This window comes from Macrosteles quadrilineatus, unplaced genomic scaffold (assembly GCF_028750875.1).
Source record: "Macrosteles quadrilineatus isolate MER2022 unplaced genomic scaffold, UCM_ALF_1.0 Scaffold_8__2_contigs__length_117827958, whole genome shotgun sequence".
Classification (NCBI taxonomy): domain Eukaryota; kingdom Metazoa; phylum Arthropoda; class Insecta; order Hemiptera; family Cicadellidae; genus Macrosteles; species Macrosteles quadrilineatus.
Window position 1 is genome coordinate 9733426 of NW_026542601.1, and position 12611 is coordinate 9746036.

General features: G+C 34.2%; 2 protein-coding genes across 2 annotated transcripts; one reads left to right on the forward strand and one right to left on the reverse strand.

Annotated features, from left to right (window-relative positions):
• Positions 1 to 2624: 2624 nt before the first annotated feature.
• LOC128999559 (cytosol aminopeptidase-like) lies at positions 2625 to 4232 on the forward strand. Its single transcript, XM_054426134.1, has one exon. It carries the CDS (start codon positions 2625 to 2627, stop codon positions 4230 to 4232), a length of 1608 nt encoding a protein of 535 aa, XP_054282109.1.
• A 3317-nt stretch (positions 4233 to 7549) lies between these two features.
• Positions 7550 to 12611, reverse strand: LOC128999384 (uncharacterized). The gene has a single exon (XM_054425865.1). It carries the CDS (start codon positions 12466 to 12468, stop codon positions 7804 to 7806), a length of 4665 nt encoding a protein of 1554 aa, XP_054281840.1. The 5' UTR covers positions 12469 to 12611; the 3' UTR covers positions 7550 to 7803.

The window sequence follows — 12611 nt, forward strand, 5'->3', positions numbered from 1 at the left end:
TTACTTCAGATCATCGGCATTGTCCGTGACAGTGACGTAATTGCACTTACACCTTTAACTCCAGGCCGCGGCCTTCGAAGTGGCGTGGCAAGGTCGCAAGTAGTTTTGTATGTAACAGCTGTTTCGTTTGGAGGCAGGTAATGGTACAGTTCGGCCAAAACTTCTGAGCACGCGGACGGGTCGCTACTAGGCCTAGCACCTACTAGCCGAACTAAAACATACGGGTGCCGATTTTCGGCAGTGCTGGAGGTATAGGGGTGAGTGAGTAGTAAGACACAAACAGTTTTTATTTATTTATTTAATTTTACATATCAACGGTCATCTTCAATTTTATAGACTATACATAAACGCATTTTTCTCAAATACTGTACATAAAAAACAAATACATTTTTACAATAAATAAATATATATATATATATATATATAATTTTCTTGCATGTTTAGGGCTACTAATATAATAAAAATCAAAAACATAGTTAACAAAGTACTCTTTTTAAAAATAAAATAATTATTTAAAAAGGGTAGGTACTTTATTAACTATGTTTTTGATTTTTTTAAATATATATGTATTCAAATTAATATATAGATTTAAAGTCAATAACAATAGGTTCAGTCGGTCCTGCATGAAGACCAACTACCCCTCCTGAGAGCCGCAACACTGTCACTGTCGCAGAAGAAAGTCAACAGATTCAGCAACGCTGTTGCCAGATCTTTGAAGGCGAGACATCGTATTATTTGCTGCATAGTTGGTGCGGTTGTATTGCCTCACGAACAGGTTGCTGGATCGGGTGGATGATGGTGACTTGAACAAGACCAGGCGCCGGATGTCAGGACAGTCAACCTTACCATTGAGGCTCTTGTGTAGCAGCACAATATCGGCTAAAATTAACGGCTTGCAAAGATACTTGAGCCTCAGATTCCGAAAAATGTCTTCAATTGAAACGTGTCGATGAGTAGGTCTGTTCCTAACACCAACCATTCTTGCAAATCTTCTTTGAGTGCTCTCCAGTTCTTCAATTAGATATTTTTGGTGAGGGTTCCACACTGGCGAGGCATACTCTAGAATCTGGTGCACCAATGCACAGTACAAGGTCTTCAGAGCCATCATATCACTAAAATGTCTCGAATAGCGGAAGACAAAGCAAAGCATTCTATTTGCTCTTCTGCAGATGCGAGTTAAGCGGGACTCCAGGGCTTAGTGAGGGTGTCAAAAGGACACCTAGGTCCCTTACCTCCTGAACTTGAGTTTTGGGTTCACCCTTTACTGTGTAGTCAAACGTTATAGGAGAATGACAACGGTGGAAGGTTATTACTTGACACTTCTTGAGGTTCCAGTTTCATCCTGTTCCTGTTGGTCTGGCACCAGTGATCAACTATGCGGAGATCTTCGTGTATCCGGATGCAGTCGTCTTCTGAAGATTTTCAGAGAAGATATGACAGAAAAGATTTTTACATCATCAGCGAAAAGTAGAGAGTGAAAAGTAGTTTCCTGTATTCACAAAAGTACCCCCGCGTAGACCTGACCAGATATGATCGTGTGCACAGACACTTTGGCCGAACTGTATTTGTGTATTTAAATACGAAAGCTTTGGCTACTGGGCTATGAAAATATTGACTCCTTTTTAAAAGTACAGACATAGATTTTCAATTTATACTGTTTCAGTTTTCAAATCTATATGTTTTATTTTCAATCTTTTAATCAATTTATGTACATAAAACTAAATTTAAATGAATAATCCCCGAACTAATGATCTGGTTTCACCTGTCTGTCATGTTATCTTATGGGATGTCTAGCGCTGAACAACACTACTCGCGACGTTGCCAATTCTAACGTTACCAATTCAGGCTGCGGCTTGGAGTTAAGGATGTCCATGCGTAGTTGTCACTGCATCTGTAGCTGTCAAATGACCAAAACTGATTATTAGTTATTGTAAAAAAAATGTAATAAATTGTATAATACACCCGAGTCTAGTAATTCTGCTGTATCTAGAACAAATATTTTAAGCGACTATGGCTCTTAAATATTACATGTTAAGCAGCAGACTATTATAAATGCATTTATTTTCTTAATCAGTTCAATAAAATTCAATAAAAGTTATATAACTTCAAAATGTTTCACTATCAAATACAATAAAGATATACCATAAGCATTACCTACCTTATTGCTAGAGAATATAGATTCCTCTGTTCATTCAAAATTAAAACAAAATAACTTATTTAATTTTTATTCAAGATAAAATTTATCCTTAGATGTTTTTACAGAGTTAAAAAGAAATATGATAAAATTACATGCTCTGATGATTTATATCTTACATAAATACAGTAAAACCAATGACCAAGCTAACTTTATAATTAAGGTTCAAGAATTATTATTAATTTATCTTTTAATATATCAGTATTTACCAGCTGTTCATTTATTATTTTAATTTTCAACAAAGGAAAGTTAGTTGTCTTAAAAATTGTTATATTACAAGTTTGATTCATCAAGAATTTTTTTATTAACAGAGAAATCTTAGTGATGCTATTTTGTAAGTTACCTTTTCCATTAAATTAGAACTTGTTTCTAAGGAGATTTAACATATCCCAGATCAACTTTATTCCATTCCATATCATTCCAAATTACCATGAGTCTAAGTAAATTTGGCAGTCTTCTACCTAAATTAATATTGCCATTCCGTTTTAATGCTTACAACAGGTATTTGTCTACTACTCATGTAACTTTCCAAAATAAAAACTCTGAAAAGCCAGTCCAAAAAGGATTATTGCTTGGGGCCTTCACAGGATGTGAAAAAACTGATGTTACTTTGACCCCAATAGCACAGAGGTATGCAAGCGAAATCAACTATGATTTCAAGTCAGCTTTGACATCTCAATTGGGATTGGGACCAGGGGAAGTTAGAGTATTTGATAATCTAAATGAAGACTATAGGGCAGTTGCAGTCGTGGGACTGGGACCAGAACCTCCGGAAGATGTAGAAAAAGATAAAAATGTCTTTCAGAGGAGGGAGTATGTCAGAAATGCAGCCGGAGCCGGAGCCCAAAAATTACAAGAAAGAGGAATTGATGAAATCTTTGTGGAACATATGTTAGATGGTGAGGCTGCAGCAGAAGGAGCAACTCTTGGAGTTTGGTTAGAACAACAGTTCAAGAACTATGAAGATCAGCTCACAGAATCGAAGGTGTTTCTTTATGAGAAGGGAGATGAGGGCAAACACAAAGAAATGTGGGACATTGGATTTGAAAAAGCCAAAGGACAAAATCTGGCCAGGTATTTGACTGCACTCCCTGCAAACGTAATGACTCCTGAGATCTTCGGTGAACATTGTGCCGAGGAACTGTGCCCCTGTGGAGTATCAGTTGAAGTCCACGATCACAACTGGATCAAATCTAAAGGTATGGAGGCATTTTTAGCTATTGCTCAAGGCTCATGTACACCACCTGTTCTAGTGGAGATGAAATATTCTGGCGGAGGAAGTGCGGATCCAATTGTAATGGTCGGGAAGGGCTGCACCTTTGATTCCGGTGGCATCTGCTTGACTCCCTGCAAGACAATGATGTACCAACATGCGGACATGGCAGGAGCTGCTGTAATTGCTGGAGTGTTCAAAGCTTTGTGTAAGTTAAAGACTAAAATAAATCTCACAGCTTTGTTGCCGATGTACGAAAACATGCCAAGTGAAAATGCTGTCAAAACAGGATCAGTTTTGAGATCCCTGAATGAGCGAACCATCCGAGTTCTACATCCAGTACATGATGGACGAGTCGTGCTATCTGATGTTCTAAGTTATGCAGCCTGTCTTAATCCTGGTAACATCATCAATATCGCTACGCTCTCCAAAAGTATGATGACTGCAATGGGAACAGGAGCTTCTGGGATTTTTGCTACAAATGAGACACATTACCGACTGCTTCACCTAAGTGGTGAAGATGCTGGAGATCGTGTATGGCCCTTCCCCTTCTACGATGACATAAATCTTGCAAATGCTAAAGCTGCAGATTTTGGAAACAGGAACATGGTGAAGGGCGGAAGTACTCTATTCGGTGCATCTTTCTTAAAAGAGTTTGTTCCTCCTCCGCCAGTGGATTTCATGCACATTGATATCACTGGAACCACAATAAGTAACAAACTGTTCCCGAGTACTTATTTGAGAGATGGATATGCCACAGGACGCCCTACAAGATCTTTGGTGGATTTCTTGACTAAATTGGGCCAAGCAGAAGATAAAGAATGAAACTGATGACCTTTTAAGATTGTCCTGTTATGGAACCTCTTGTCACTAAATCTATATATATTTATACACAATTCATGTTAATAAAAATTGAAATTCGTAAAATTGATTCTAGAGCCTTATTTACACTCTGGGGATAAGGTAGATTTAACAAGGTTGGTTTAGATATGTTAAGGCCTCAATAGGTTTTTAATGTATATTTTATGGTATATAGTTTCTCTGTTTACTGAATAGAAATGTAATAAATTGGTTCAGCAAAGGAAGGTAAAATAAATATTAGATGGATAATTTTATTAAAATGTAATTCAAAAATACATAGTTCTTCAACTGTTAATACAAAAAAGTTAAATTATCATTTTGTTTTTAAATGAGTTATTGGTCATCAAAATCTTTAAAAATGTTGTGTTACACAATAACTCTGAAGTTTTTATATTGCAGAGAACAAACTTGTATATTGAACGAAGATTATAAAATTAATGTAAATATAATTGGTATATCTCTAACTATTTAACACGCTACATCTTAATTCTTCCCAATAAGATTTTTATAAGACTTACTCCTTCATGTACATTAAAAAAATATGTCTAGGTATTTATTTAAAAACAAAATCAAGGTCTAAATTCCTACAAATGCAGCCAAAACCAGGGTGTCCAACCAACCGGAAGAATCAAGAATTGTACTTGAATTATGATGACTTGGAAAAAGTTAGTGATTTATGCATTTATTTTGTATAAGACCATAAACATGTATAACTTTTTATAGAATACACCACAAATTGCTGCCTGTCCTCTCTTCCTTATCATGTCATGTCCTTGATCGCGAGAGATGATCATGACACTCATAATCTATAACTGCGGGAGACGATCACGTCATTGCTGCTGTGATCATGTAAGACTGATGTTGCTGAGTTTAGGGGAGATAATCCGTCGTCGGGTGATTACGAGATCAATGAATATGATGATCATGATGATACTGACATTTCCATGATCATAGAGGATAATCTAACACTGAAATCCGAAATATGCTACTTTTCCATTGAACTTAAATGCAATGACACACCCAGGAACTGCATATGTGCTGCTTTCTATAGTTTTTCCTAACACACTCATATAGCGTTGCAGCTCTGACAACTAGAAGCATCTGTCCACCCACTGCTAAGATCATTAAATTATCAACCTTGAATGGAAAATAAAAATTATGTTTGCTCTCTTTGCAATAGACAATTTGAGTCAGTCTTTCACTTCGTACTATAGTGTTCCCAATTCTAAAAAATATAAGATATTTTTGAGTAAGAGCACATTCTTTGAGCGAAGCTGAATAGTTAAATTATTTAAAGGAATGGGATTGGCGGGCTTTGGATAGTTTCTTAAAAAATGCTTGGAGCGCAAGGTGGAATTTAATATAAGAGTTTAATTTTTTGACAGCAGTATTAATGTAAATAAGGTTACTGACCTGTCGTCAATCAATCCTATATTTTCTAATGGATGACTATTGCTTTAAAAATAGTAAATTATATTTTGATCAAATAAATGTGTGCTTGAATAGGCCTAATCATTATTTTAAAATAATTGGAAATGATTATTCAAGCACACATTTATTATGTAGTAGCACCCAAAATAATAAATGTAACCAGACGTACAGCTAGATGCAGCTACAATAAGAGAATTTAAAGAGTCGTTCTCAGAGCTTAGACAGCCTCTTTTGCTCCTCCTCGGCTCACAACCCTATTTGTCCTCAAATTTCCTTATCCCCAATTTTCTTGTCTTCCTCATTACGGACACCAGGTGAAAAGGCTGCAAAACCACTTATATATTATTTATGAGTGGCCCAATTTCAAAGGGTTGTAGAATCTTAAAAATCTATAGAGGCTCCAACAAGAAATGTGACGTTTCTTTTGATTCCCAAAAAGGGCGGTTGCTTCTTTAGGGGAACAAATTTTTAATTGAGACCAAAGGGCACCAATTTGGAAAGGATGATGCCATATAGCGACATAAGTGGACGTGTATGATCTTAAAAATATGCATAAAAAACATGGCATTTCTTTTAATCCTCAAAAAACAGTCTCGTTTTTAGGGGGCGTGTAATTCTCCCTCAAACCAAAGGGCACAGACTCTGAAAAGATGACAACCTATAGCAACTACTATATTCTTTGTTCACAAAATTTAAGCGGTTTTAGGGGATGAAATCTATCTCCTCCATTTGAGCATATACTTGTAAAACAATAGCTTGACAGCTGAGGTTTGCCAAAACCTAAATAAGCTGCAACATAAAAACTAAGCAAAAAAAGTAGTAGGGGAACTTCCCCTCAAACCGTCTAAATTTTGTGAACCTAAAGGCAGTGTTGCCTTAAAAGGAGCTTTAGAGAGAAATATAGGCTTTTTCTTAATATCTTAAAAAGGGGATTGTTACAAACATTTTTGTCACAAAAGATGTTTAAACAAGATGTTTTGACATATTTTATTTGACACCATGGAGTCATAGACACTTTACCATCCTCTCCTTGCAATTCCCCAGTCGGCTGTATGTTCCACATGGTCCTGAAATACCAGTAATTCTGAATGAAGGAGAAGGGTAGGTATGTCACTTATGATACCATACTGGTATTCTCCAGAGGCTTTGCCCAAGTGGGGGTAGGAGGGAAACCCTCCCACCCCAATAATCTTTTTTGGGTGTTTAAAGTGATGGTATTTTGGGATTTGGAAGTTTGAAACTGTCGACTTAAAGGTTTATTTTTAAACTAAGCAGACCTACTCTTGTGTATTGATGAATGTTTCATCATGTTGACTGTTGAGTAACTATATAGTGCGCTACGTAACGTGTAGTACACAGTAATTCGTTCAAGGCTATTTAGGGAAATTTCTTTCTTAGCTGCATGTGGAGAGCTGTATCCACTGAGTGTTTATTAAAAAAAAGATTTTAAGAGGCTGCAATCTTAATTTATTATTTATATGTACAGTGTGGACATTTCTTTAGTAACCTTCTTTTATTGTCATTTGTTTCTATCAGCTATAAGAGGCTTTAAAGATAAAATTTCCTTCTCTTCTGTTAAAACTTAATATTAATTAGTTGGGAAATCTGAGTAATATTGTTGGGACATTAGAGTAACAAAGTTGGAAAATACTTGTAATATAGTTGGGGAATTCAAAATGTCTCCCCCAATATTTTTTCATGCAAGGCTTATACTGTACTACCAAAAAATGCTATAGAGTTAAATGCTTACAAAGATACCTTTATATAGACTACTAGCTGTTGTATAAAATTATAATACCATGAAAGACAATTATTTAATTTATACCACAGTATATATGAGTAATCTTAATGTAACTAGTGATTATAAAGTGATTACTAAGAAGGCCAAACTGATTCTTGAATTGCACTTTAAGTCTTCTTAACTATATTAAAAGTAATTTTTTTTAAATTATTATTAACAATTAAATTGAAATGTTCTCAATGTTCTGTTATAAATAATGTACTGGTAGTTCAACAAACAGTAGTCTCATCTGATATGTGATGATAACTCATTTGGAATTATTAATAAAGTATTTGAAACCTTAATCTTACTGCAAACTTCTCCTCAGTTCTCTGAAAACATCTCAGAATTTAAAACTGCCTTCTCTACTTGAAATTGTATTCCTGTTTTATATTTTTTTGATCTTGGTAAGTTAGATATTTTGCCCTTGAATCTTCTATAAATTTGATTTCTAGATGAATTATTGTATTCTACAATTTCTATTTCAGATTTTCTGCGAATAGCATAACTTCTCAAGTTTAGAACATGATGTTTTGGATTCAATCTAATAACTAAAGTGTTTTTAATATTGTTTGGATTCAATAGATTAGTTAATACAAATGGTTTTTGGGTTTTATTATTGTAAGTGTCTTCCCAATCAAAAATATTTGTTGACAGTTTCTCGTTTATAAGTAGGTTTTGAAGATCATTCTCAGTGTTACAATTCTGAATCCCTCCTTTCTCAAAATAAGTTGTTTCTGAATTATTATTACTAGCAATATCGTTGTCATTCTTGAGATTTTTATTTTCAGTATTCTCATTTAACATTTGAGAGTTTTTATGGGTGTACACACATTTTGAAGTACTAATATCACTTCCACAATAGTGGTTATTTGAAGGAAGACGTTTAGCATTATTCAATATAAATTCTTTTGTTGTTTCTTCACCTAACACTCCAGCTCTCCAATTTGCATTTAAGTTACTCGGTGTTTTGAATTTTTTCTTTTTAAAATTCATACTCTTTGAGGAAATTTGATTTGGGAGTTTTTTTATACATAATGGGCTTGAATTACTTACTGAACTTGCATTTAAAGAAGACTGAAAATTTTGATTTGAAGATAAATATATAACATCAAGCATTAACATTTCGTCGATTGGTCTCATGCCGCAATTCTCATTAAATCCCTTTAAATAATTTTCTGGTAGTAAATTGCCAGCTTTCTTGAAATCGTTAAAATGTGTTTTAGTTGAATAACGACTTAAGTTTGGAAAAGTACAATTAATAAGTTCTTTATCAACTTCCTCAATATTTTGATAACTACATGTCTGATAGTCAAGCTCTGAAAGTCTTTCTGCATATATTCCTTTAGATTCATTACATGAACGTGATTTCCCTTTCTTACTTACATCACCAGATATTTTCATTCCATTTAACACATTCGGATATTCCACTGTAACATATCTCAGCTCGGTTGATTTGGTTGATTTTGTCGTTCCGCTTTTATTTCCATCTTTCCTATTTCCATATTTATTTATAGACTGAGAGCTTCCCCTGGACTTAACTTCTTCCTCTTCTGTAATAGTTGGTAGATTTGGAATTTCTTTTGAACTAATGTTTTTTGTTATCCTTTTTATAGTAACTGGTTTATTAGTTTGTAAATCAATACAAATGTTTGATGAAATGTCTTTAGCTGTAAATGCACTATGCCATTCAGATATATCTTCTTTTTCTAACTCATTTCTATACTTCATTTTCCACTCATTAGTACAATCACAATCAGAGTGCAATACATTATCTTCAGATGATTTCAGATTTTCAACTGTTTTCTTAATTTTGTCAACATCATTTTGATCTAAAGGAAGAGAATCTAAACTCGCACTGTAAGGAAGATCTGAAATAAATTTAAAATTGTTAATAGATTTATTGTTTTTGCAACATTCTGCCGGTAAACTTACTGACAATAGATTTTCAGCTCCCAAATCAAAGAGTATTTCACTTATTTGTTGTTTGTTCAATTTGGTGGATGACTTTTTATCCAGGGTCGGTACTATTGGCTTTGTAGGTAGAGTTTTCTTTATTTCAAACTCATTCTGGGTTGCTTGGAGTGAAGATTTTTCAACGCTTGTGCTCTGTTTCAGCTCCTTAGGGATTTTTGATTTTTCTAAAAGAGAGTATTTGTTTTTTACCAACACAACAGAGTCAACAGCTGATATTGCTGATTTGCGTGATCCGTCAATTTTCAAGCTACTACTCACGGTAGGAATTGATGGTAATGGTTCATGATTGTGTGGCTTTCGAAATATAGACTGTGGTTGGATTTCTTCGGTTTGAAATATAGAATGGGTCGTCCCTCCCATATAGAATATTTGACTTTTACTTCCATCTGGGTTAAATGAAACTTGTTTCTGTCTTTTCACTCGAGTAAAAGAATCATTCGATCCTGAGTCTACTATACTTATCAAAGTTTCTACTGAATTTTCAGAGTCGGTTTTCTCAACTTTAGGGTTTTTTGAATGTATCATTTCATTTTCCTTTTGTTTTATATCAGAAAGATTTGTTGGTTTTTGTGAACTGTCGTCTTTGTCCTTATTCTCCTCTACAGAGGTACTTACCAAAGTTTCTACTGTATTTTCGGAGTCGGTTTTCTCAACTTTAGGGTTTTTTGAATGTATCATTTCATTTTCCTTTTGTTTTATATCAGAAAGATTTGTTGGTTTTTGTGAACTGTCGTCTTTGTCCTTATTCTCCTCTACAGAGGTACTTACCAAAGTTTCTACTGTATTTTCGGAGTCGGTTTTCTCAACTTTAGGGTTTTTTGAATGTATCATTTCATTTTCCTTTTGTTTTATATCAGAGAGATTTGTTGGTTTTTGTGAACTGTCGTCTTTGTCCTTATTCTCCTCTACAGAGGTACTTACCAAAGTTTCTACTGTATTTTCGGAGTCGGTTTTCTCAACTTTAGGGTTTTTTGAATGTATCATTTCATTTTCCTTTTGTTTTATATCAGAAAGATTTGTTGGTTTTTGTGAACTGTCGTCTTTGTCCTTAATCTCCTCTACAGAGGTACTTACCAAAGTTTCTACTGTATTTTCGGAGTCGGTTTTCTCAACTTTAGGGTTTTTTGAATGTATCATTTCATTTTCCTTTTGTATTGTATCAGAAAGATTTGTTGGTTTTTGTGAACTGTCGTCTTTGTCCTTATTCTGCTCTACAGAGGAAGGTTTTGATTGCTGTAAATTTGTTTCGTCATATTTAGTTTGATCTTTCATCAACTTTTTACCAACTTCATCAAAATTGCACCCACAAAACATTTCGGACTTTGATAAATCATTACTTTTGGTTTTAGACTCAGAAGATTTTATTGTGGAGGTGGAAGAAAGAACTGAAGACTTACTTTTGGTTTTGGATAATTTTGTACTCGATAGTGAATTTTCTTTAGACAAATCATCCAACACTCCACTCTGTGTTAATTTAGTATCATATTTGTCTGATGATCTACTTTTAGGTACTTCTGGATTTGGTTGGGAATCATCCTTTTCTGAAGCATTTGATAAACTCCTTGAATGTTTGGATACAGAATTATGTTTTTCGGAGGATCTGCTTCTGGATGTTTTGAAACCAGGTTGGGAATCTTTATTTTTTGAAGAATTAGATCCAATCTGTGATGATTTTGATACAGAATCTTCTGAGGATATATTCGGTAACATCTTTGGAGCCTCATCTTCCTTTAGTGAATCGTTTGCTATTCCATTTGATAATTTAGATGCAGATGACTGCTCTTCTTCTAATGTTTTTGGGTCCAAATTCACGTTTTCCAAAGACTTAACAGATATGGTACTAAAACGTTTTGTATTTCTTAGATTTCCATCTAAATATTTGTCAAGACAGGATATTTTTTTTGGTTCTTCTTCTTGAATAGAAGATTTTTCTTCCAAGGGCTCACTAAACTCTTCAGTTTCCTTGGGTTGGAAATACTCAGGCCATTCATCATAAGGACAAGGATTTACAATATCATCTTCTTTACTCTTTGTAGCAGGTTTATTTAAATCACATTTGCTGGATTTCAAAGGGTCTTCAGATGGAATTTGGAATTTCAACACAACATGTTTATCTTGTACAATAGCATGAACATGAGGATATGTTCTTGAACAACATTTACCATTCCCGACAAAATCATTCCGCATAGAAAGTTTAAGTTTATGCCCAGTTTTAAGCATATTCTGTAGCATTTCTGTACACTCAGTCATTTCCTCCTTAATGCAAGCTACACAAACATCATGCATTCTTTTCTGATTTACTGGTCGGCCAAGGAGCTGGATAACATAGTTCTTCATAGTTATGTATTCAAACTTCAACTGCTCAAGGACTCTCACTGATACATCATACTTTTTACATTTATCACCTTCAGATGTATTTTTTAATTTGCAGAAACACATTTGTAATAACACATCCCCGATAACTGTTTGTAACTTTACGACCACACATTTTAAGTTGTGTTCAATATCTTTTTGACAAAATACTTCAAACCGCAAAGATACTTTAGTTCTTTCTTTTTTCTCAGTAGAAAAATTGGGATTTGATTTCTCTGCATCGTCAAGCATTTCTTTTTGTACTTTACTTATCACATCATCTACAATAAGTTCTATTACCTTAACAGACTGCAACATTGATCTGTAAGTTTCTTTATCCAAACAACAAGTTTCACAGTTATTTTTTCCCTTTCCATAAGCACATGGTGATTGTACAGCCTTTGACAAACAAGGAGTAGTCCTCAAAAGCTTTTTCAAAATATGTTTAACTTGATGCTTGTTACTCTCCTTATCATCTTTCTTTCTCTTTTCATGTGAGTAGACATTATTTCCCTTTTGTTCTGTTGTTGACCATGAACACTCATTTTTATCTTTATAATCTCTCCGAGAACATATTTGACACAGTTTTTTGCCTATAGTGGAACATAGACTCTTTTGACTAGCCGGTTTTTGCTCTGTATTTATTTTTGACTTGTACATTTTTATTTGAACAACCTATAATCTAATTTTGAGACATTTAAAGGTTCTAATTATTTAATACATTGTTTGTGTCCACTAACAATTTTGCGGGGATTTTTTTTTAATTTGCTTTCAATTCATGATTGTAAAAGAGTGGTTATAGG

What these genes read in the sequence shown, in the direction of transcription:
- LOC128999559 (XM_054426134.1), top strand. Translation starts at nt 2,625, where the DNA reads ATGAGTCTAAGTAAATTTGGCAGTCTTCTACCTAAATTAATATTGCCA.
- LOC128999384 (XM_054425865.1), bottom strand. Translation starts at nt 12,468, where the DNA reads ATGTACAAGTCAAAAATAAATACAGAGCAAAAACCGGCTAGTCAAAAG.